This window comes from Bombus flavifrons, chromosome 3 (assembly GCF_040668555.2).
Source record: "Bombus flavifrons isolate JBK064 chromosome 3, iyBomFlav1_principal, whole genome shotgun sequence".
Classification (NCBI taxonomy): Eukaryota; Metazoa; Arthropoda; class Insecta; order Hymenoptera; family Apidae; genus Bombus; species Bombus flavifrons.
The window spans coordinates 13,713,827-13,741,284 of NC_138444.1; the positions used below are offsets into that span (position 1 = coordinate 13,713,827).

At 38.9% G+C, this 27,458-nt stretch overlaps 1 protein-coding gene across 1 annotated transcript in view; it reads left to right on the forward strand.

Moving 5' to 3' along the window:
- The window catches only part of stet (stem cell tumor), a 498,916-nt gene that overhangs the window by 457,319 nt on the left and 14,139 nt on the right, over positions 1 to 27,458 (forward strand). Inside the window, exons 7-8 of the mRNA XM_069132627.1 lie at positions 9,562 to 9,704; positions 26,287 to 26,399. Of these exons, the coding sequence (XP_068988728.1) occupies positions 9,562 to 9,704; positions 26,287 to 26,399 (256 nt within the window). The remainder of the gene's footprint in view (positions 1 to 9,561; positions 9,705 to 26,286; positions 26,400 to 27,458) is intronic.

Here is a 27,458-nt window from a genome sequence, read left to right on the forward strand (position 1 = left end):
CACTCGGTCTATTGATATCTTACGTGTTTTCAAATGGTAAAATGGAATGTGGAATGAACAACGATGCACGTTAGAGTTTTGACGTATTTCAGGCTTTAGAAACAACGTGGCATGTAAACTGTCAATTAAATTCCATTTAATATTGTTATACTTTCATCGTTGATATTCGAAGTTGTACATCGTACGAAGATCGCCGTGGGAAAAAATGGTCTTCAAACTATAATATAATTGATTTTGCATATAACGCGAACAAACTTCCTATTAGAATAGATGCCACATACAATAGACCGCTAACTAACTTTCATGTCATTTTCATATCAATCCTACATCTAAAATCAGTGTTGCATAAGCTAAGCTCCGGAGCTTATAAAGTTAGTCCAACTTTGAGTTAATTATCATAGCGTGCGAATATTGGCTTATATTGGCTAGAAATGTATTTTAGTTAGTTCGATCGTTACGCATAAAAATATAGGAAATTTAAGAGCGCAAGAATATTAAAAAAAATATGTATATCAAAACTAAAATAATCGTTCTAACGTTGAAGAAGATAAAACGAATCTCTGCTCGATTCACGCTTCTTCAACTGTACCCAAGAAAACGTCGATCTTGTTTGCATAATCATCGGCGATCTAGCAATTTCGCTACAATACTCGTAGTCACAAGTTGATAAACTGTATTAATAAAATTCCAAAAATGTCCACAACGCACATAATATGCAGCAATATATAAAATATCCAAAGCGTAATACCCATTATGACGTTTGATAAAAATATAAATTTCCATCGATATCCGCGCTCTATCCATTGACGTTGTTATTCAAAAGAACTTACTTACGTACCTAATAAACGATCGTTATTATCCTCGTGTAAAAACAAAGCATTTATCTCTCGTTCTCACTCGAATCCTTCAATAAGTTGGACGAAGTTCTGCGTTAAAGAACGCGCACAAGCACAGACTCTGTGCGACAAAGGTAGTAATGCGGAATGGGCTGTTGTTCGTTACAAAGTCGGTTCTCCACGCGATGTCTCTTTTCTGTTGCTCTAGTATTCATTCGGTTGTTCCCTCCTTCTGTGTTTTTTTAAGCCACGCTTTCAGCCCCCGTCCAGCTCGCGTTGGCCGTTTCGTTGTTCCGTTCCTTTTTTCTTTTTTTTTTTTTATACTCTTTCTCGGCCGATTCAACGACCGACGTTTTCGCATGAATCTCAAAGCAACGTGCTCACCGTCGATGAAATTTTTCACCTAAAACAGGGATGATAAAGGTCCCCGTAACAAAATTTCACGTTCGATGGATGGATCGATCGACATCCGGTGATTTTGCGACACACGATGCGCGAGGCAACGATCTTGTTCTCGACGCTTTCGTTGTTTTCAGGGATACGAGAGAATTTTGTTTGTAAAAATTGTATCCTATAGCACGGAGAGTACGTGACGGTAGTAATTTTTTTCCAAGCGATGTACACATTTTTTCAGAGACTCCTAGGTCACTTTTACTTTTCTTAAATAGTTTCCTATACTTTATCCTTTTATCCTCGGCGTACGATGCTCTCTTCTGTGACGAACGTGTACAATCACTTCGATGTTTCGATACTTGATATTTTGAGGAATTTTGGCAAATCTCGCGCCTCGAGTTTCGTTAGATCCTGATCGTTAAAAAGATTCAATTTATCGACTAATTTCAGTGAGAACGTCTCGGTTTGTGTACCACGGTCGTAAACGTCAATCGTCTTATTAATTAAATGGTTTTACTCGAATGAAATTCTAAAGCTCAGATTCGCCCGAATTAAAAACGACAATAATACGAAGTAAGAATAATACATGATACGTATAATTCATCAGTTCATAAAAATTCGCAAGAAGCAGCAGCCAACGATACAAAGATCACAGCATCTCGCATGCGGCAATTTCACCACAGGACGTTGTAACGTTTCTTTTTAGCTAGATCCACCGCAACGTAATCAGTTTCACACTTTCGTACAAAAAAAGGAAAGAAAAAAAAAAAAGGAAAAAAGACGACAGAGCGAGAGAAGAAGTGGAATTGTAGAAGCTTAATACACGTAGAGATACGAGAGAAAATAGGGGGACGAAGATAGAACTAATTATTAACAGTCCTGCGGGAGTTGGATGAAACAAAATGAGACAGAGCCGAGGTCATCCGTGGCAAAGGAAAGAAAAGAACATAAAAAAGAGCGGCAAGTGCAATAATGACGAAAGCTGGATTAAAAGGGGAGAGAATTAATTAATTACGAAGCTCACGTAGCCGGGTGATGGACCGGTAAAGAAGCAACGGCCTCGAGATTAACGTTGAAACTCGAAAATCAGAAAGAGGAAAGAAGTTTTCAAAGGTAGGCGACCGCTTGTCTCCGCTCTGATATTGCAATTTCACGAGCTGTAGCTCTCCCCAGCTGAAAGGGAAATTTAACTGAACGAGGTCTAAAAAGAATACAAGCTAATTACTGGCATTTCCAACTCAAAGTTTGCCAATGTACCTTTCCCTTTGTAAATAGTCCGCTGTATCATCGTAGTCGTTTCGATTGAAGTTTCGTGAGCGAAATACATTACGAAAGTATTCGAATACTTGCGCAAACATTGTACGAATATGTTGCGCGTGTTATTTTGTATATTTTATTAGCGTTTTAATGGGAAAACGGACTTGTCGCGTTTGTCTCCTGCGATGTTCGATTTACTCAGTTGCGGTTGTCCGAGATAATTGCGAATTTTATGATTTCATGGTTTTACGAACATGTTAACACGTCGTTGACGATATAGTATGAAAAATAACTGTTATCCTAGTTCTCGCATATTTCTGGAAAATATGTCAAATTAAATGGAACGAGGAACGCCGATTCACGCCATTTCATTTCCGCCTACTGTAGTACACCATCTACGCCATCGTTGTTCGCAATCAGAGGAAAACTGAACGATAGAATTTAGTTATACATGGCCGTGTCGTTCAATTCTAGAATTTTAGAAAATTCTTAAGAGAAGATACCAGTGGCTGGCGTTGGAAAAAAGATGAGGCAATTAGAGGAAACACTGCTTAATGGACTTTAATAAGGGGTACTCGTCATACTCTAGTAGACTTTTTGTTTCTCCTTTGTGCCGGTGCTTCATACCCTCCTTCTTTTTCTCATTTTCCTCATTTTCCTCCCACCAACGTCTCCCGCGAGAGACGAGATAAATTTACGATGTACACGCTTGCCTTACGAATTGCTTAAAACCTTCGGTCTTACGATTCTCGTTCTTCGTCGAAGATATATTTATAATAATAATAATAATAACAATAATATATAAGACGTTGTATAATGTATCTTTACAAAGCTGGGAGCGCTGTCATGGCATGCTGTGCGTTATAGACCGTCATGGGAAATTACACACGAGTTTCGTTTCGATATTGTTCCGTAACAGAACCATCAAACTATATATTTTCGTATCTGAAGGGATTAAATTATTTCGTGCCAATTCTTTGAAAGTTATTCGCAAGGGAGTTCTGCTAATCATGATATGTGCGTATGGTGGAAACAAACAATTTTCTGCAATATGCTGCTTCAGCTAAATTTGCACGTATATTATACTTTACATCGTAGCGTTGTTAAACGTTTCGGTAGCGTGGCACGCAGCCAAAATACTCGCGAGATCTATGTGTAACAAACCTAGTACCTATCTGTTACAAAGTTTTGATCGTAAAATTTATTTCACCTGTAAGACAATACGAATGATACACGATTTCGAAAATAAACGTAGCTCGCTGTTCTAATATATTCACATATTCGCGATTCGAACTTTCATCAAGAGGAAAGCTTGTAGAAAATTTGTAATTCGTTACGACCCTCTTATCAGAGGTATAAAACCGAACAACTTAGTTTATAAATTTCTCAAGGTAAATCCAACCTAACCCCAAGGTAAATTTAAGAAGAACAGTATTTTTAATACGCATCGCTTCCCTGTACTTTTCGATTTATTGGACTGATACATATTACATGCGAGTAATAATCTGCAATTTAACCTTTATAATACGCTCTCGATATCGAAAAGTAACGTTGTTGAGAAAATTTCGCTGTCTGTTTTCCATAAAATGGACACGCTAATATACAGTAATATTTTTGACTTTTCATAGTCAACCGTATAAGTCTCCGTACTACTAGACTCGTTTCTTTATCACCCTATATATTTCAGCGAATACTTGTGCATTACCCTCTAATGCTCTTCAAAGTACGAGGCATCGACGTTAAACAGGTGTATGCTCATAGCGTATGCTCACGGGAGTATACTTTTCCAGGAAGCTCGAACGATCGAGGATCCTTTTCTGTTATCCTCGTCGACTTTTCCTCTTACTTCTCTGATTTTTTTTTTTTTGTTTTGTTTTCTTTTTTCTCCCTTTTTTCACTGTGTTTTTAGTTCGTGGCTTCTTTCCTTCTTTCGCATATCGAGTTGGCTGCAATCATTTGCATTCCTCTGTGCTTTGGACGACCAGAAACCCTCAACCACTGTCAACAGACTGCAACAACCTCTTCTATCTTTCGCTCGTTTTTTTTCCCCTCTCTTCCTCATTACATTTCGTTTTCCTTCCACTTTATTGCTTGTTTTTCGCTGCTCTGCTTACGTTCTTCCCTCTTTTATTTCTTTCCCCTTTACGACGGTCCACTGTTCTACGTTGCACTCTCTCGTGTTTCATCGTTGCGTTACGAATTTTTCTTCCATTCTGTGTACTCTTTTAAGACTATCACGGATGAAATTTCGCTCCGTACGAATTCTCCTTCGATATTGCAGATGTATACATATACCAGGTATGTAAATATGAAACCGGAATTTGCCTATAGACGACCCTAACTGATAATGTAGTTATCACTAAACTGCGTCATTGATGCCAAAAGTCTTTGTTGACATCTCACAAATATTTTCGACTCAGAACGATACAAGTTTCATACAACAGCATAGTTTGTAATAGCGTTGAACATGTCAAATTTTGTGCCTGGAAACTACGATTTGCGGACAGCGTTGATTTTCTGTTACCATTTGAAGAAAACTGCTGCAGAATCGCATCGAATGCTTGTCGAAGCTTACGGTGAGCATGCTCTTGGTAAATCACAGTGCTTTGAGTGGTTTAAAAAATTCAGAAGTGACAATTTTGACGCGAGGAACGAAGAACGTGGAAGACCACCGAAAAGAAGGGTGTGATCTATTATGAGCTGTTAAAACCTGGCGAAGCCGTTAATACCGAGCGCTACCGACAACAAATGATCGATTTGAATCGAGCTTTGCGTGAAAAACGACCAGAATATCAAAAAAGGCAACACAAAGCAATTTTGCTTCGTGACAATGCACCATCGCATACAGCAAAACCGGTCAAGGAAACGATCGAAGCGTTCAGTTGGGAAATATTTTCGCACGCGGCTTACTCACCAGACTTGGCTCCGTCCGATTACTATTTATTTGCATCGATGGGACACGCACTTTCTGACCAGCATTTCACTTCTTACGAAAATGTACGAAAATGGCTCGATGACTGGTTTGCCTCAAAAGAGCGACAGTTTTTTTGGCGTGGCATCCACCAATCGCCAGACAGGTGGGAAAAATGTATAGCTAGCGATGGGCAATACTTCGAATAAAATATTTTTAATCATTTTCATACAATAAACGTGTAATTTCTATACAAAAATTCCGGTTTTATATTTACATACCTGGTATATTCAAATCTGATATTCCCCACTTTTTACAAGGGAAAATTTTGTCAAGACTTATTGTTAAGTAATTTCTTGTTATCAGATTCATCTTGCTGTTTGATCCTCAGCTTACGCGCGGGTTTTTCCACTCTCCTCGTAATTTGAAAAATGTCGGCTGTCGTAGCATTAAAATAATCGTTTGCCAGTAGCTAATAAATTCTCTCCATCTTCGAATATATCGTATTAAAATGTTTCTCGCTAGTCGTAAAGTGACATCAAAGAAAGAAATCGAATCATCCAGTATCGAATAGTAACGAAACGTTTAATTTGGCTCGTGTAACTTTATCGATGTTTGAAATTCAAAAAGACTGTGAGCGAAGATCATATCTTTCAAAAATTTTTATTCTTTCAAAAAACTTTTTATTGGTTTATTTCTCCTACAGTCTATTACATTCTTTTACAGTTCTACACATGCGTGCTATTCCAATTTTTATTCTGTTCGTTTTCACGTTGTTTTTTTTTTCTTTCTTTCTTTGTAACGCTCGTTCCTCGTCCGCGTTGTCCTTTTTTCACGCTTCTCCATCGGCCATTTTTAAACCTTTAAACGTCTTAAAGAGAGAAGGCTCGGTCGTTGTTCCAGTCTTCAGCGTTCCAAGACTTTTCCACTCGCCCGACCAAGGCACGGTTTCCATTCTTAGGTGTGTTCTCGCGAATTTCTCTGTTCCATTAGCACAAAGGAACGCGCCAGACGCGCGTCCTCGAACATTGGAATTAGGGGACTTTGTCTGGTTCAGGGACACGGTTATAATCAAAGAAGCTTAATTGAAAGCGGGCGATTTACAGCTGTCGCGAAGATGCAACCGAAAATTGACGCACAATTTGAGATAATAATGAAACGGTGTTAACGAGTTAATGCACGCGTATTGCCTCGAGCAGCCAGGTTAATTATTCCATTGATCAATGTTTCCTCGATGATAATAGAGTTATGTAGAATAGATACATAAGTACTCTACGCATAATATGACGCTACGTATAATATCGTGATATCAGATTAAAAATAAAATGTTACGTAACGCCGCGTTAGACCTTAATAGGTTAATAAACGAAACTCTCACAGAGCAAATCGATCAACTTTGTATTTTCTATATTTTTCAATTTCATTACCTAGACACGCGATTAGTCTTTTCGCGACAAATTACTTATTTCCAGTAAGTTTATTTAGCGAGTCGGAATATGTAAATAATCTTGAAGAGCAAGATGAATTTTGAAAAAAAAAAGAAGAAAAAGAAATATATATCATCACTTTTCTCCGTTTCTTCATTCGTAGAGCTAACCATCGAGACCTCTGGTTTGAATAAAGATGTGTCGTCTCTAGCTGTCTTGCTCTCTTGTGCTCCACCGTGAAACGATTAGAAAGAAGTTCGTAGAAGTTTCAATCGCATTGAATTTTGTGTAACGTCGAAGCTCAAAAAGTGGAAACTCTCTGAGCTATGAAACGAAAATACAATAATATATAATATGTGAAATTATAGAAATCTGAAAAGCAAAATCTCTAGCTGTCTTGCTCTCTTGTGCTCCACCGTGAAACGATTAAAAAGAAGTTCGTAGAAGTTTCAATCGCATTGAATTTCGTGTAACGTCGAAGCTCAAAAAGTGGAAACTCTCCGAGCTATGAAACGAAAATACAATAATTCATTAACGCGAAGGGAAAAGTTTGCCTAGGTTTCACGGCTGCGAGCCCACGCAGGGGCAATTTGTTGAAGACGCGACTCTCATTGTTGTTGAGCCGCCAGGGAAATGTTGTACATAGCCAGGCGCCGTTATATTTCTCTCGTTTACAGAAACAATATGCCTAAACGGCGTCTGCACACCGGCGTCGACGTGATATTACAAACCCTGATTTATATCGTTCATTCACGCTTGCAGCCGCTATGTCGTCGTAACGTTGCACGCACCACCACCAACGTCGTGTCGTATTCTCTCCTCTTTTAGCCGCTTACATTCACTCGGCAAGCCGGCAGTTCGGATCATTATGACGTAATAAACGTCCTTAGCACGCGGCATGTCACTCGTATCTCTCGCCAGTGCACGACCACGCCAACATCTCTTGATTTTAAAGTACTACACGATGACAGAGTGTTTTCAATTTTGTATTTCTATTTTTAACAGTTTCCCCTTTCTTCGTTCGATCGTTTTCTTAGCTACGAGCTTCTACAAGGGGACAAATTAATTCTTTTTTCTTTTGTCAATTTTTCAATTTCGTTGGACGAGTACAGCATTGGCGTTGAATTAAAAAAGAAAAAAATAATTACTTGCTTCCGCGGGTTTATTCGGTACAAGCAGATGGCACAAACGACAGGAGACTCAAAGGTAAGCTTGAAAAGTAACTTAAAAACCCCACGCAACGTCGTTCGTTTAAATGAAGAAATTCGAAACCGTCGTAATGGAAGTAAAATAATCTCACGATTGAAATAGAATGTTTTTTTCACAAGCATTGAAATAATACGTGAAAGTGGCGTGACATTATTGAAAGAAGAAAACATGAACGAACTAACAAAACAAGATCCAATGTAAATATTTGGAATTCCTTTTGGTAGCCGGAATATTAAAAACCAGTGAATTTTACGAATAAGAGTTCCAATTTCTCGTTATAGAAACAAGAATCGAATAGAAAGATTTTACTAATCGACCAACGTGCACACAAAAGCTGCATCAGTAGCATCCTAAAACTCGCATGTTGTGGTACCGCCCTAGAAAATCCAACGAACGGGCCTTCGATCTAATATAAAACTTTTATTCTAAGTTACGACCTCTGTTAGATAGATTTATTATAAAAGATATTGGATCTATAGCTATCGTTTCCATCCGCTCTTCCTTTTCATATTCAATCTTCTTTCACCCTTGCCACAATATCTCCTGAAAACCGATAACATATCTGACTTTACAGTCGAATAAACTTATATTATAGACAGAAATGGAGATTTTAATTTCGATAAAGCTGGCGAAGCACGCAATAAACACTCGAACAGTAAGGTGCGCGCGTGTTTATTTTGAATTAGACGTAGGGACAAGTCGAGTAGTGACCGATGTATTCTAATATTTCTGCGCAATATCGCCGATATATTATATATACAACGTTATGAACCGGGGCACAATGTGTATAATGCAACGGCAGATCACGAGAGATCTGTATCCGCAATATCCTTTTATGGAAAGATTCCCTTCTCTGTCGAGGACCAGAAATATACTTACGCGTCTTTGGCTTGGAAAACGGACAACGACGTTTTGCCTGAAAGCACGTCCAAGGGATGTCCAGTTTGATAAACAACGTCGATAATGGCTGTTATTGAGATATGTATAATTTTGTGTGTTAGACTAGATTGGCCGCGTATTAGTGACACACGTATGTGAATATGAGTGTGTGGAAGTATGTGTGTGCACGGCGTCTCGAAAAACAAACGAATGTAATTGTTCCGTTGGCAGTGTGGTATGGAAGATGCTGAGACAAAGAGAGCGCTGAGACGCGTGCAAATGTATATCGACGAAGATCCTGGAAATCGTTTATTAAATAAATCTAAAACTATTTTAATATGAATTCTAAATGTAACCTTAGTGTTCCTTTACTTTTATTTCGGCGATTAAGATCCACAATTCTCAACAGCTATTACTGAAAGAAACGTTATATCACGGTACAACTTAATTTTCCTATACGTGGCGATTCTAAATTCGCGGTACAAGCGAAGCGGAAGAGAGATTCTATGGCTGGATGTAAAACGAAAATCGGGAATAATAAAATTTGATTGGCATTTGCATGCTAGTAAGAGGCGGACGAATTTATTACTCGATAAGATAGTTAAATGACAAAACGATGAATTAATCTTTCGTGAATCTATGCTTGCAGCTGGGTTTCTTTACGTATTACACGGTGGCGATGGGAGAGGTGAATCCTTCGGGGCCAGTACCGATCGACAGCGTTTTCATTTACAGACCGGACAAACGTCTCGAGCTCTGGAGATTCGCGTTCTATATGTTCCTTCATGCTGGGTAAGTTAAATCAAAGTTTCCAAAAACGAATAACTTGTTTTCCCTTTCGTGTAAAAGAGCATCCGTTGGTCGCAAAAATATTAAGAAATAAAGTGTATTTTTAAGGAAACGACGATTACGTCTCATATTTTTGTAATTCTTTGTCATATTCTAGGAAACATATATGTAGTTTATTTGAAAAGGAAACACAGAACTTGGCTTCTTTTCCGACAAGTCGGAGCATACCGTTGTTTTTTTCCTTCTTCTTTTTTTTTAAGTAAAATTTTTATTTGAAACAAAAATTGACCTTTACCCGAAACAAACACTTTTTTTTTAACGATCTGTTCGACCTACTACTTTGAAAGTCACGCTAGATACAACGACGAAAATTCCACGAATATCATACTGATATCGTTGATACTACGTTACACTGGGTCTTATCGAATATTTTTTAATAAAAACGAGTCGAAATGTCAGCGAAATATGTGTTATCGTTCGTCAATCTTAACTCCTTTGACGTTAATCGGTATCCTTTGTAATATCGATTAAACAGCAGTATGTTAGCGCCGTTGTTTGCCGAACAACGAAATAAAATGATAAAATTATTGGCGTTGTAATATACCGTCGAGTTTCATTAGTGTCGGGCTTCGTCGTGAGGATACTATTTTTAATATTAGGTAGATATTCGTTACGTTCGACTGCAGAATGAAATTTCACGACGATTATTGGAAAATGCGGAAATTGAAATTCACGACGCATTTGTCAAAAATGTCCGGGTAAATTTGTGTATCAGGAGGATCGTTTAAATCGCCGGCTATGTTTCTTTGACGTATGAAACCTTTGTGCTGAGTTAACTCGTTATTTATTTGCTAGTTATGTCGCGTTCAAAATGCAGCTTTCAATATCGCGCTATTTTCGTATGATAAACTCGTCATATTTTTGTCTTCATTTTTCTGATAAAGTAGAAATGTAAAAATAGCGAAGATAAAAAAGGTAAAATGATATGCTATTTGTTTAAAAATAAAGCATTAGATATAGGATGTATTAATTGCTGTATTAATTCGTTCGTTCGACGTGAAATAAAAACGAATATGAAAATAAAATAAAATCATCTTGTATTATTGAAGAATAATGAAAGAAGGGTAATGAAAGATTATGGTTCTCGATCCTAAACAACTAACGTTTTACTCGCATTTTTTAACGAATTTATTAGGTTGTTCCAAAAGTTTCTTTCGTATCAAAATAAATCCTAACTGCATTTTATTCTATTACTGCAAAATAAATCGTACGTAATTCAATAAAATAATATAAAACGAAGAATGTTACGCATCTAATATTTGCTTGTGAAACGAAAGAAACTTTCCAGACAACGTAATATTTACGACCCTGTAGTTCTCATAAACCAAACAATAACTAACAGGGAACGAAATATTTTTTATCATACTACGTTTTCATTTTGTTCCAAAATAGTAAAGCTATCGATTCTAACATCTGTCTAGTACGCGACTAAAATAAAATTGATTTATTGGAAAACGCACACGCGGTATAAGACTACTTTTGCAAAAGTTTCACATCACTCAACATGACAACGGAATTATACTCTTTTCCTATCGCGAGTAACTAAATAATTTTCTATTCAACTTCCCAAACAAAATCCATACTAACTATTTCTACTCTCTTGTCATAATTTCCATAAACCAAGTAACATCGTGCATTGTCGACCGTTCGCGGAGAGACGCGATCTCCAGGAAGCGCATCAACGGGAATCGTAAATTCCCGTTACGATATTACAATCGACGCCACGAAACTGATCGATCCTCTATTTCGTTTAAGATAATAGAGGTAATTGAATTAATTATAACGCTGAGGTATCAGGTTATAATGTGCTCTTTGTTCCAACAACAATTGTAGACGAGATGCTTTTTTCTTTCTTTTTTCTTTTCTTTTAATTTGGTAGACTATTTACAATCAATTCTCATTGAGAATTATAAGTAAATTCTTTTAGCATGGTACTGTAACTTGGATTATAATGGTTTATAATATGTTTGATTCTAGTTGAATCCAATGCTTCGATCTAAAGGGTATTATCTTTTTAGTCTGCGGATCTGATCCATCGTGTCAAGTAGTTGGTTAACTAACTGGACAAGATACTTTTGTATATATATAAGGTTCAATTCTAGGATAATTCAGGGATCGATTCTGAAAATCGAGTTTATTGTGAAAATGCTTAAATGAAATACAAGAGTAAACAACAATTAACAATTAACAACAATTAATAACAGTAATAATTAAATAAACAACGACCAATTAATAACAGTAAACAATAAATAGCAAGTTCTGTGCAATGTCTACCTGAAAATCGAGAATCGATTTTCAACGTCCTGAGCTACCGATCTTTCTCCGTCAATCTTCAATGTTTTAAATAATTACTCTTTCTTCTGTGATCTTGTCTATCTCCGATGTTGATCTCTGTGCGTCCGTTTGGGAAATGCGTGTTTCTCAAAATGGCTCTCCGTAAAACAAAGAAAGCCGCTCTGTCCGTGAAACAAAAGAAGTCGTGCTGTCCGTAAAACAGAGAAAGTCCCCTTGTTTATCCGTATTTGAACTCTTAGAGAGTTTACATATATATATGTTAATTAGATGAGTTATCAAAAGTAGATATAGTTAATGAACATATGTTGACTGAGATAAAGTAGAGAACCCAGTTGAGAGCAGAGATGTTGACTGATCTGTAGTCGTAGATCCAGTAAAGTTCGGTTGTCACACGCTCGAGAAGACCACCCGCTCAGAAACAGTAATAGGATAGGCTAGACATCTTGCATACTACAATCATCGAAACAATAACCAAATAGTAACGGAATAGGCGCCTCTGAGATACACCAGACGACAACCCCTCCAGAGGGACTAAAACCTCAGTATAAAAATGCTCCAAAATAGGCGCTCGCCCAGTCTGTTAAAACATTTTGGATCAGTCTCCTGTAACACTTTAATCATTCTGTTTGAAACACTTTGAACCGTCACTCGGTTGGATTTGCATAATAAATTCTATTATCGTATACAAAGTTCAATTTCTTCGCTTTATTCGTGAAACGTTCGAACTGCGACGCGAGGAGATCACCGAGGCGATCTATCGGTTTCGTGATTTCTTGTGTCTCTGACGCGACACTCGCTGTCTCAGAGGAAAACTCTCGCTGAGTGTTGATCGCCCCACCACCGGTCGCTTACGGGTGAAAATCCCGGGAACATCTTGACTCGAAGGTGTTTTATACTTAACGGTCAAATCGAAATGTTTAGTTTTACGACAGTTCCCTGTGATTATTACGATCCAACTAATTATATTGACGTAGCGAGTGGCCGCCTCGACCGAGGGATGGATTCCGGGCTACGCAAAGAGTCAGCGGACGAAACGCATAGAACGAGAAAATAACAACGTTTTGTTACGAAACCGATCGTCCAATTAAATCGGCAACAATGCATAATCTGGCGTAATTATAACCGTATTATCATATTCGACGATAATATTCGGACTACAGATTTGACGCACGCAAAGAAAAAAAGAAAAAAAAAGGGTGAGGGTGGACAGTTTGAAATTCAGATGGCGCGCAGAAGGAAAGTGTCACGCGTGACAAATTGGACATTTTGCTGGCCACTTTTCTCGATTGGCCGCCCTCCGCCGTGAATACGCCCGATGCAATTCTCGCGTTAATCCTTGACGCTAATTTCCATCCCCTTCCCAGCGGCGACAGCGAATCACGTTGCAATCTCCTCCGGTCGACGCGAATCGAATTCAACAATCGCCCCACGAGTCAAATGGAATTACGTAAATGTTCCGGCACGCGGCTGCTCCCACCATCGAAAATACGCTTTTCTCCACTTTTTCTCTCGCTATCTTTTCAGCAGAACATCGTTCAACTGTTTACTCACCCCTATCGTCCTTTTCTACCTCCTTGCTTCCCATCATTTTCACGGTCCAAGCGAATACCTTTTGCGAACGTGTCCGAGCTTCCTATGTTAAGTGTATTTACACCGATACAATGAAGGATCGTAATTCGGATAGAAAATTAGAGATGAAAATTAGGCGAAATTAGGGAGGATGGATGTTGCGTTAACAATTGAATACGTGAAAATCACTGGAGAAAATGCCGAGCAAGTACGTTGTTGTTGATTTTAACTGATTTTAACATTCGCGTTTTAACATTCAAGTTTAATTAATCAGTCAATTTCAATTGAATCATCGAAGATGCCGAGGATGTAACCATTAGGATAAGCAATATTTTGAAAATTTTGAAGAGAATGGAAAAACACATTGTTGAAAAGTAGAAAGAAAGACAATGTTGGTAACGTGGATCGATCGACAGTGCACTGAATTTTAAAATATGCTTCTCTGTTGAAAAAGAAAAAAAAAAAACAAAAAGTACGAAGTCATGTCCTGTTCTGTTTTTTTCCGCTGTAGCAAAAATTGTACGGTGAAGGGGATTGTATTTTATTAATGGCAGCATAAAGAAGCGTTGAAAGACACGCACATAAGCGTCTCGACGCTTATATAATATTCTAGCTTCACCCTTCTCTGGCCAACCCTTACGAGGCTAAAACAGAAACGTCAATGATCGACAAAATTTATTCGACTAAATTATAAATTTACAACGCAACTTCGTACGGACACGCGCGCCACGTACTGGACGCTGTAAAATAACAGGGGAAACGCGAAACAGAAACTCATAACGTTTTAGATCGATTAAATCCTAAAAGTGTATACTGTACGACGTCGATTATTTTAAGGATGAAAATTATTTGAATACCCATTGTTACGTACGGTGTTTCGGTATACTGTTTTACGAAGAGAAATTTGATGTGCTTTTCAGATAATTTATAACAAAGGGATGTTAAATCCGTTTTCAATGTACGAAATAATATTCGTTTTATCAGTCATTTCCTTGACAATAATTCATTCGTTTCGAAAGTAGCTTTCAACCAACTCTCTTTGAATGTTTATCAGACGTATCGTGCGCGATAATCAATACTTTGAGGGAATTAATGATACGAGTTTCGGTTTTTCATAATATTTCTCTTTCGATGTTTTACGCGGATATTGAAAACGTATGTTATAATAGCGCCGCTACGCTATTTGTTGCACGATAAAAGCACGAAATTAGATAAAATATAGAATCGCGTAAAGCAAAATCGAATCACCAGTATCGATATAAACCTTTTCAAACAACTTTGTGGTATGATAGGTTCAAAAACTATATATCACGAGTGAAATAATGTTGAAACGTGCAATTGTATAATTCCTCGCTTGCAATTCTCAACACGCAAATGCATCGTGAAATAATTTCGAAACGATCTTTCAGCCAACTCATAGTCAAAACGAATCATTTACATGTATTGGTCTAATTTTTGTTATCCTACTGATTTTTCAAAGAATATCAGAAATATATTTCAAGTTACGTTCTCGAAGAAATTCGCGGACTAACATTTTAATTCTCCCTCGCCTACGAACCTTTAAATACTACCTGTTATTTTATGAAAGGTATAAACGTCGCCCTCTATGATTCACATATACGCTTTGCCGCGTAATAACCATTAAATATGCATAAGTTGAATGCAGGTTCACAGGCACAGTTACGCGAAACGTTCATCCACCAGTCACTTGTACCATAATACGCAATACTAGTCCGTATGAATTTTTAAGCTCATCTGCGTTAGAAATATAACTTTGCAGGTGCGATTCTCGATTCCTGTTCGTCGCGCTCCTTCCAAAACGATAGCATTCTTTTTTCCGTGTTCGCTTTTTCTCCACGACGATAGTTCTTTCTTGGGAGTGTAACGCACGCGAGAAACGTCTGAACGATAGAACGAGAGGACTGGCGGCGAAGTTTTCAACAGCGAAGCTCTCTAAATTATTCATGGAAACGGCAGATAAGGCGACCATTTTCCCTACGTGCGTATGGAAACAGCGATAAGAGTGACCCGACGTTTCCCCATAGAACCCGCGTGCTTTTCTCGCTCCCTTTTCTTCCTTTCTCTTTGTTACTTCTCTCAGCCGCCATCGGTCTTCTCAAAAACCGCCTCTCTCGTTGCCGAGAATATTGCGATATCCTAGTTATTAATGCGCGAAAATATATCTCTCCACCCCGATGAACCTCCTCCACGATCCATCTTCGTACCTGAACCCGACAACTTTCAGCGGATCATCGCGAATATGGATTGTTCGCGAGATATGATGAGTTCGTGTTGCCAGTCTGACTGCTTGTGGTGTGCGATTTCAACGATTGAATATGACGTTTGCTCTTTGAAATAGTTCAGTTTCTTTAGATGTTAGTATATAAAATAACAGCGAACGATTACCAAGGGATTGGTAGCATTTCTAAGAATTATCACGCAGTCGACATCCGTAGCTTTCGTCGATCTTCGTCTTCCATTGATGATTCAGGAGCTCGCAACAAATACGTTTTGACTTGTCGTCGAATGAAAATTGAAAATTGTCGTCGCTGGTTTTTATAGAAACGTTCATCGCGCTTCTACAATTTCGTTATTCGAACGAACGTGGATGTTCTGTAGCGATATAATTATTAAGTAGGCAACTAAATGATTGCGGATTGTGTCATTACCACCTAACGACACGTTGCCAACTCAATATATATACAGATACATCTAGAACAGTTATGCGATACGATGAAAATTGCGTGAAAAATGGTTGAAACTATTAAACAGAGATTAAACGTGTTTTGCCACGAGCCTGTCATTTTTATTTCTTGTCATAAATAAACTATCACGGTTCCAATAACGTCGATAATAGCAATCATTTTTGCAAAATACGTTAAAAAAGATAAAAAGAGAAAAGAGATCACTGGATTACTCTCACCAGGTGGATGGAAAAAAGCCGAGCAAGGAAACCGTCGATCACCTTAACGGAAGAAAAGGGAACACGGTGTATTTATCAAAGTTCCAACAAGCTGCAATTGTAGGCACGTTTGAGAAAGCGTAAAATCATACTGGGTGAAGTAGGAATACGTATCGCGTTGGTCGAAAGTTCAGATAGAACACACGGACGCGAGAAGTTTTGAATAGAAACGAGCGTGGAAGTTTCGAAACGATTCTAACTCGCGATAATATCCGGAAAATAAAATGAAGTGCAATTAAGAAGCAGAAGGTGCATATGCGCGCACGCGTCTGTGTGTGTGTGTGTGTGTGTGTGTGAGTACGCGAGATCGACCAGAACTGTAACGAAGAAAACCTTGTAATTTCTTTACGATTCAACTTCCGCGATAGCTCTCGACCAACTATTCTACCAATTGCACGAAACATTCATGAACTTCGATAAGAAATTTTTGATAGCAAAGAAGATTTCGATAACGAACGAACTGCTGTTCGTATGTCCGCGCTTTACTTGATTTATATTAACGATACATAAATGTTGTTACAATGTATGAACAACTAATGGCAAACTAATGGTCGAGATTTAATATCTGCTATCTTTTTTTGGAATTGACACAGGCCACTCGGCCAAACCAAATTCGTTAATTTCACTTCTTTCGGATGTAACAAAAAAAAAAAAAAAAAAAAAAATTGACCAACTTCGATGAGAAAATTTGTACGATAAATAATAAGAGATTGTTTTTAAATTTCGAGGAATCGATAAAAAGTGGAAAATGTTTGCGGAAGATTAGAAGAAAGAAATTTCGTTAAGATCCGATGTAAATGTCTATCCGTTACGTGTAATTCGATGGTAAGGTAAAAAGATAGCGTGGTAAATTATCTAACGTTGCCTTATCTCTATCCCATGCTCGATTCTTCTCCTCTTCTCGACGTGTTATCAAACGCTTCTCGTTATTAATGCGAAAAGCGTCCCGCGATTTTCAAGACGTTTTTTATTACTGCGAACGATTTTATAGCGGTCTACGTCTCTGGAATATCTAATATACGTAATACTCCATTGAAGGATATTTTACGCACACGATCGGTTCTACGTTAAAGAAATGTGCTTTATTTCTGTTCTCTGTACGTTCCTTCTTATATTTATATATACTAAAAACATTTTTGCTATTACAGCGACAAAATATTTTACTTAAACGACAGGATATCTTGTGATTCGATATTTTAGTGATATTGGATAAAATAACGCGTTACCATGTCCATATATCTTTGCATTCGTCGAAGAGCTAATACTTTGGAATTTTATCCTTTTAATTCTCCTTCGATCTATATAACCCGAAATGGCTGTTGTATATTTATTAGAATACATATAGTTTTGAAATACTTGGAAATACTGAAACACCTCGATGTAACTCTATTTTTGTATATTCCACTCTTTTTGCGAACAAAAGGGATATCTGAAAAATTATCGCGGAAAATATCGCAAGTTCGAAGAACGCAACTTCGAAGAATGTATTTGTTAACTATATGCACGTGTAACACACACATGTACAAGAGAAAATTGATTATTTTAAAGGACAAAGGTTATGAAACGATCGTGAGTGGAAAAGACGAAGCTCTGTTCGCCAAAAACGAACCTGCTCGCACATATTACGGAAGTAATCTCATCCATCCGCTGGAAAGTTTCAGTCTAAAGCAAGTTTCCATGGAATGGTAAAATCTTGAAACTTCTGCGACCTCCAACTCGAACAATGTCTTTTAAACTGTCGTCGAAATACGTTGAACATTTGGAGCAACGAAAGGAAACGTCCCAAACGGCAAGGAATCGAAAACCCCTGGTTTCAGAGGCGTCTTGCCGCCGAACACCGAGTTTAACCTGCTTGTTATCAATGTGAAAGGTGTCTCCTGTCTTTCAGAGGCGTATCTCTCAGGTAGTTTCGCGACCTGCGACGTACAGATACAAGGGGACGAGCCGTGAGAAACGTTGAAGCCGAGAAAAATCGAGACAATCGTGGTAATTGCAGGAAGTGAACACGGCACACCGTTGGAACAGACAATGGTATCGCGGAGTTCGCGAAAATGCGAGAGAACAAGTATCGTCGAAAGGATGTTTCCGTGCCACGTTCGCGAATAGAAACCTTTCCGTGATCCTTACCTAAGAAATACCTGAAGGTTTTTCAACATTCTGTAAATCTATTCGCGGATAATAGAATCGAGACAGGCTGATACGTAAAATATCATTCTGATTCGACCAATGATATAAAAATATTCTTCGTACAACGTTTGTCATCTCTTATGCTACGCTTTAACGTGATTTCGATGATTCAGTTCGAATCTCTTTCTGAACATTTCTTAATTCTCTGTAACATCGTGTAATATCTAATTGCTAATGATAATAGTAATAATAATAATAATAATAATAATAAAAGTGTGTAATTATAATTCACTCCAGTTTCTACATTTTCTAAATCGTATCTTCTTCGTCTCGGTATCGGTATCGTTCTCGTTTAACCAAACGATTTGTTTATACCGACCAAAGTATAGAAATGTACAAAATATACAAATAGCGCGAAACGTTCGAACAGAAGAGAACGAGAGGAAGCTGCGATAAAATTCTCATAGACGATAGAAAAAATCCGTCTTTGTCGAAACTGAGATATAAGTTCTCAGAGGTGTAGGTATACGTGTTCGTTCTACCCTTCGTTGATATTCCTCTTATAAAAATGCAACCGCCAGTTGAAAAGCAAGGCAGACGCCGAGAAATGAATAAATTCCTTTGGAAAAATTCATTTCGGGGAAGAAGTGTCTGCCGGCTGGAGGAGATGCAGGACGCACCCTCCTGTTCTCGATGATCATCGCAGGACTTTTGCGAGGATGAAATTGAAAGAAGACAGTGTGAAGCGGCAGAGGATAACATCGACTCGATTTAAATAACGACGTCCATCTTGCTGGTCCGTCGAATCGTCCGCGTGGATCCTTCGTTCACCGACAACCCAATGGCGAGACATTATGCATGCCCGACGAGCAAAACCATTATGCGAAACTCGTTTAATGTCGTCTAAATGCAGAAAAGAAGGCCTCGTCCTTAATACCTTCGACCCTGTCGTTGTTCCTTGCGTCGAGACGCGTCACGTGGAAGCGGAAACTTTTGCTTCGCCCTTCCGACGTACGGAATTATCATACGGCGATTTTGAAGGAACAGATTGTGGATTAAAGGAACGGGTGCTACGGGTAATTAAGATTAGGCTACGTCTACCACATACACTTCCCCGTCGTGGACTACATACACCGTCGTTTCTTTGCTATCTTTGAATCAAGTTTCTTTGCTATCAAGATTTTAAGACGCGATATAATACGCAAAATTGTGTCGCTTTTTAGCAATGCGCAGCTTTTGTTTTCCTCGAGAAATTTACTCGAAACCAATGTATTTTCACTGGTCCATGTACGTATAATCTGAAGAAGATGTTATAAATCGAATCTCTTCGCTAGACTATGGGATTTTGTGCTTTTGTATATAAATTAAACGTATAAAGGATACAAAGAATATACAAAAATACTTTAACATTATAAGATTTGCTATTTTAGAAGCATAGAAAGTTGGTTATAACATTTTTCAGGAAACAAATCCCAGCTTAGGTCCACTCTCTTTCAATCGTATTCGCAAAAACTCGTTGCTTCTGAAACAAAGTAGGAATCGTCGATGAAACTTCTAGTTTTATAGGACGATTTTTCAATCAGTAATTTTTCAACGTCAAATCATCGTCGTCGTAATACGGTGTTTCAAAGAGAAATTATCCAATTCCAAGGAAGCTTAGAAACTTTATTTGCGAAACGTGGAAGTTTCCAAGGTACAGGAGCTTTCCAATTCGTAATTGTCAGCGGTTGAACATCGAGTGATCGTCAGAGCCATCGGTCGAACATCAGATTAGACGATAAAGCGATAGAATCGAAACGAAGATTGTTTGGAGCGGAAAGTTGACGATAACAGGCCGTGGAAAAGTAGGCGAGCCGCATCGGCTCGTTATTAGAAATCGTAGAATGCTGAGACATCGGCGTGGACAAACTCGGCCACGATTCAACGATAAGTAAGAAGTTTTCGATACGTAATTAACTACTAGCAAGTAGTTAGACCGACTGACGACATTGCGACTCTGGAACGTTCGAGTCAACTTGCTGAAACTCCACCTTCCGCCTTTATCCCGTTGCTCAGCGGCGAGCTCGCATTCAAATCGATTTCGCTCGATAATCCTTTTAATCGTCCCGACCATCTCCTTTTGTCGCTCGCCTTTTATACCGATTTCGGGTCGGTTCGATCGTTCGAGCAATCGTCCCGTGCGAAGCAAATGCAAGAGGAAGAGTTCGAAGATATCGAAGCTTAACCGTGGCGAATTACAAGCTCGAAAAGAATTTTAATATACGATGAGGAAGAAACATTTTCAATTATTTCTTATTCTTTGTTAAAATCACAAGAAATAGACACATTGTTTTATTCTATCGACTGAAAACGACACTCGAAGAATCGAAGTGGCGATAATTAAAAATCGTATCTGATTAAAACCATGGAATGCCACAGAGGATGTAAATCGTAGACGAGGAAATTATGATATTCGATTTCGCAGACAAAGGAATCTGTACTTTGTAAGAAAAACCGTAGATTAAGTATCGTTTCTACTTCCAGAAATCCACAAGAGAATATCGAAGCGTACACTATGAAATTTCCATAAAGAGAGGATTAATGTATCTCCTTCTGTCTACAGAGTCCAGGGAATTAAAAGAAGGAAGTAAAATACACGATATTACGTATTCCTCGAGAAATTCTAATCGTAAGAAGAAACCCGAAGATTTGCCGCGCGATCCAAGCGGTCGGGACGAATGAACAGTCACTTATAAGTTACTTTTCTAATTAATCACTGTGTTTCTGTAATTACTGTTGTTTCGAGTGCTTGGTAGTCGCGCAGAGAAAGACACAATTTCCTTAATGGTATACAGCGAGTGTTCGCTTTATCGTGGACAATTTAGACCACGATACCTTGATTACCAGCAACCACGTCGACGACTAGTTGGCCAAGGGAAAATGCAAGACGATTTATCCGCTGAATATTACCAAATAGTCGTTCTAGAGGAAATCCAAGGATTTGCGATAATTTGTGGTCGCGAAATCGATGGATCGATGCGAGCAAGCAGAATTTGAAAGATTACCGAAATCTGATTATTCTGATATCGCGAATAAGATGCAACGTTCTGTGGATACGGTGCTTAATGTACGAGCAAATTTTAAAAGAACTTGTCGAAAGATAAAACGCGACTTGAAGCAAAGTTTTCTTCGACTACGAAACGACCGATAATTCGCTATGAGAGTGAAATAAAGCTTTTGCGAACGAGAAGCAAGAATACGCGACGTATGAAAAGAGAGAAACTCTTGATTACGTAAAAAAAAGTCAGACTACGGTTTGCTTGAAAATACGAGAACATCGCGGAAGCTGATCGCGGCTGATCATAAGAATAACTAGATATTCGGATGCAATTTGATCGATTTTGTCAGTCGCCGTACGTACGTATATATCTTTAAACGGTTGTTCCTGAGGGAATTATAAACTTCACAGTTGCTTTCGTTCTCGTGCTCTCGTTCATATTCCTGGAAAATCACGGCGATCGACTAGTACGTAAAATCCGTGCGTTTCAGCGTTAATAGCGTTTTAGCATTTAAACGACGATATTATTCGAGTCACGACACACGAAACGTTTCTAGACAGAAGAGGGAAGAATTCAGAGGAAGTTGAGGGAGCGCAGAAGGGGGTAGCGGTTTCAGTTAATTGGATAGCAATTAGACGAATTCTCCGTCATTGTCTTAGTGGACGAATTACACCGGATTGTCGGCTCTCAGTTCAGCTGAAGGATGATCCTGCCTGATCGAAATTTCTATCTCGCGAATACGAATGACGGATGGCGGTCTTTCCTTCCATCGCAAAGCGAGGGTATCTATCCTCTTGTCTTATCGTTTCTACCCTCCTTCTATCCGAGCTGTCCTAGACAGCGAACAGCCTTCCAACTTCCTTTTTGCATGCTCCATTTCGTGGATTGCGTACTTTCGACGAATTGATGCCTACGTATCCTTCCGCTCACCCCTCTCTCTCTCTCTCTCTCTCCCTTTCTCTCCCTCTCTCTGTCTCTCCTTCTCTCTGTGTGCATTTGTGGAATTGTTCCATGCAGCTGGAAACGTCACATTTTTACCACGAACGTTCTTCAAATCGTCTTGAAACGTGGAAAAGTCAAGGTGTTAAAGGATGATGAAAAAGTAGGTCGTTTCCTTGATGTTTTATTCTGCTTGGCTATTTTGTTTGGTGGAATTTCGTTTGGAATTTCGTGCGGCTTTTAGGTTCGCGAAAATATTAGTCGTGTGCAGAAATATCTGTGAATTTATATAAATGGCGTTTCGTTTATTTGCTATTATCCCAGCCTGTGATACTCGAGGATAGATTCATAAACGTTGCGATGAGTTCTGATTAAATTTGTTCAAAGCTTCCAAATTTTTAATAAACAGTAATACGTATGAAACGTTTGCAGGAAGACAAGGTTTAAGCTACGATCAGACCAAACGACCAACGTGCTCGTTAAACGTAAACGCTTATCGTGCAATCTGTTCGTAAATTCATTTGTAACTGCACTACGGATTGTTATGCATTTGTAAGAAATTTATATAGATGCAAAATTACGAGAAATGTACATAAAATATCCAAATCCAAAGTATAGCGCTTCGTGTAATACCGAAGCAGAGAAAACGACTTTCTACCGAGGTTTTAATTTTACAAATATATTCTCGAAAATATAAATTTGCAGAGAAATCCGCGGTCTATTCGCGACCATCGAACACGTACTTTTGTAGCAATTTAGAGCATTTGGATGTTCGATTCTCCATTCGGCGAGCAATTGCCAAACGGCGAAAGAACGCTCGTTTACACTTTAATTCGAAGTAAAGTGGGCTAAGAACGAGCATCCGCTCGGTTGGTCTAAACGCATCTTAACTACGACGAGAGAAACTGGAGAACAGAGTTCAGCTGGCTGATCCGTAAATCGAGTCGACCGACTAAAACGTGAGCCTATTAAGCGCGCTGTTTGCATCCTCGACGAGTCTGAAGCATCGTCGTCGCGCGTCTAGTTTCGCAACGCGGTCGACGCGCCGAAGAATGCGATCGAGACGCTCTCGAACAAGTTCACGGGCGCCGTTTTCTCGTCTCGCTTCGGAACGTGTGCCACGCAAATCCAGCCAGACAGCCTGTGATTAGGTCACCGCGAAACCGCCTGCTGGAATTCCAACGGTTCTTCGCGAACGCACTCGGCGAATAGGAAAGAAGCAAAGCCGAGCCGACAGGCTTTTAACGGAAAAACGGTCTGCTTGAAATACTAAAGCGGTGCCAGGAGAAAGTAGAGTCGTTCCAAGTTTCAGCAAAGAACGTATATAGAAGGAATATGCCGTGGTAAGAAGGCAAACGTTTCGTATCGTCGTAAAATCAACGAAATGTTTGACTGAAACTTCCCTACTTTCACATTTAACGTATTAGTTCGCTTTTGCGCTGTTTCCGACGACAATCGACAAGTTTCCCAGCGAAAGGTCTCGTAAAACGATGGATCGAGTCGATCACGGTGGAGGTTTCAGTCGTCATTTTTCAAATATTACAACTACAGTCACTACGAAAAGCATTGGCGCACTATTGTATCTATTACAGCATCTACGTACTAATTAATTAGGTCCAAGTACGTATATCAAATCTCGTGTGAATCGGTGTGAATCTGATAAGAAAACGCTTGCTTGTAAAATTACGTGACGATACTTTGCGTAGTCGCAAACATTTCATAGTGCGAGTTGTCCAAATAGCTGTTAACGTTACTGATTTTTATAAAACGATGAGAAACAAGCAGCTTCGAAAGAAGCAGGACAGATACGATTGTTTATTCGACTTTCGAGAACTGCGCTGTTGAGAATGCAACAAATATCAACTAGTATAACGCTTATTACGAATTATCTGTAATCGTGATTGTCAGAACGACGCGTTTCACAGCGCGATGAAGAAATTTGTAGAAATTCTGGTGCTCTTTCAACTTGCTATTGTATAAATATAAATAAACCGAAGAAAATCACACGAATAATTCACAGAGCGTAACAAACCAAGCTTGTACTTCGTGCAGGCACGATATGATTTTCTTTTTACGAGCAATAGTTTCGTTCGTTATCGTCGACACAACGAGGATCTTTTAAACGGACGGAGTTGGCGAGGCACTCGGTGTAGCCGGCATCTTTCGTTCCAACGAGATTACGCGTTCGTCTTTTCGTTGTAATTAGTTGGCGAAAGCTACGGACGAGTTGAGAAAGAGATTGCAACATGGTCGAATTGGGAATTGAATATGAGAGACGAAGGGAAACTGGGTGAATCGCGTCAAACGAATGTTATCTCGTACAGCGTTCCCGCGCTGCCAACCGGAGCAGATAAGCTCGATCATCTTCTCTTCTCGCGGCGAAAGTTTCCAAGGCGTCGCCAAGATAAAATTCATAATTGCTTTAATTTCGTCGTCCACCGTTGTCATTGCGATAGTCGTGGAACGGCGAGCCGAATTTTCCAGGAAGCATCGCCGATCCTATCGTTCCTTCGGCTCCACTTCCGCTTTTATCTTTCCCCTAAGTTGCGTACGCGCCTTCGGAAGAAGGGTAATTTTAATTCGCTGCTCTCGGATCTCGAGCGCCATTTCGTCGAGTAAAGTGTGAGCCAAGATAGTCGTTTGTCTCCCTTAATTTAAGAGGTACGGATTAATAATCACCTGCGAGTGTCTATTAACACTTGTAGCGAGTTAGGCTGGCGATAAAGCTATCAAGTATAGCCCTTACCGAGGTGTTGGAACCGTTGATTTACGATTAATCCGAATCTGCCGAATTTGAAGAATAATTTGGGGATTCTTTTCTAGAATAAATAACGTTGTTTTTTGTTAGTTCTTCTTTTACAGTGCAAAAAAAAATTAAGAGTGTCCGAAGAAGGATATTACACGATTCAAAAATGTAGCGTTTCTTTTAATCGTAAGATTCGTAACTTACGAAGGAACTTACGTGCTTTTGCACAAATTTTCCGAACGTTCGTTCAACCCTCCAATTCATAAATTAAATGTCAGCTAAATTTCAGTGGTATTGCGGGTTTTCGATTTGGAAGTAAGTTTGCTCTCCAAACAAAGTTCGCGTTATTAGAAAGATCGAGCATGGAAATAAATCTCTTAGCTACCTGTGTATCTTGCTAATGCAGGTTTGCGCCACGCCGATGATTACTCGCAATAAAGACTCGCCTGCTAAGTAGATTATAATTTCTCTTAGCCATCAGATTCCAGTATTTCGATAACACGGTTTAGAATTAGGCATAATGAAAAACTTTCAAACACGCGAAAATACTAATGCTATGTCATTTTAAATATGAGACATATTATCTCATTTATCAATATTTGATATATCTTGTAATATCGTCTTATCTGAAAATTACGCAATAAATGACATAAAAATTGCACGTCTATAAACACACTGTGTGTGCCATATTTTTAAACCTCCGCAAAATGTGACAAAATTTAGAATAAAAAATTTAACGTCTTTGAAACCAAGCAAATTCTTCTTCCACTACGCTTTTTCTGTAATTAATCTCTCATTTTACTCTGAATGAAATTTACCGTCTCACGAGGATGTGCGCTTGAATTTCAGGTGGCTTCACCTACTATTTAACTTAGGAGTACAGGTGGTCGTGGGACTTCCCCTGGAAATGGTTCACGGAAGTCTGAGGATCGCGGCGGTTTACATGGCTGGAGTTCTTGCCGGTAAGTAATCGTTGCAAATCGCAAAATTTTATTTCTATGGGTAAATGGAATTTCTCGTCTCGATTTAGCGACAGTATTCCCAAAATTACACTTTGCTATGCGTTAGGTATGGATTAAAAACGTTCGTAAATACGACAATTATTATTGACAGTTCATTTAATACGTTTAACAGATTACATAGTTGACGACTCGTTTAGTTTATTCAGAACTGTCAGACTCCGGATTAATTGATATAAACTCATGCGTTCGATAATACGGAAATTCGTCACATTCGTATTCGATTAATTCTCGGACATCGTTATAACAAAAGATTAAATACAAGCATCTTGTATTTAACTATTTGGATGTTTTTTTCAAAAATATTTCCAGTTCCAACAGAGATACTTCTGCACGATAAAATCCTTCGAAAGAACGTTATATCTCGAGACCAGTCTCTTAATCGCTAAAAGTCGGCTAACCCATTCTCAAAGAGTCCGAGCTTTATCAAACACGATATCTTAAACTAACTATTTAAATCGTATCGTGCGTACTAATTCGGAAATAATCGTAATTACGCGTCTACAGGTAGAGAAGAAGCACGTCGAACGGCACATCGTTCGAATTGAAGCAAACGAACGAAAAATAGATGTAAAGAGAGGCAGCGAATGCGTGGAGAGAATAAAAGGAAGGAAACGACGAGAGAACGTTATCCGTTGTCAACAAAATGCGATTAAACGAGAGCCTCGGTCCAAGTGCATTTAACGCGCCGAGCATTCGCCAAGCCGAGGCTTGTCGATAGCTGCACGCGCGATTATGCGCCGGCATGTAATGCAGTAATGCTACAGAATGCTGGCAACAATATTCCTGAATTTAAATCACTCGGCGATTCTCACCCATATAAATGCCGTTGCAAGCGCAGCTGCAACTGCCAGGCCGCGCGACTCTATTTCTTCTCTGTAACACAATTTGTCCCTCTTTCCATTTGCCGTGTTTCGGGATTTTCCAGCATGGAACGTGTTTTTACTCTCCCCTCCCCCTCCATCTCACCACCCTCCGATCATCCCTCGTTTCCCCTCTGTC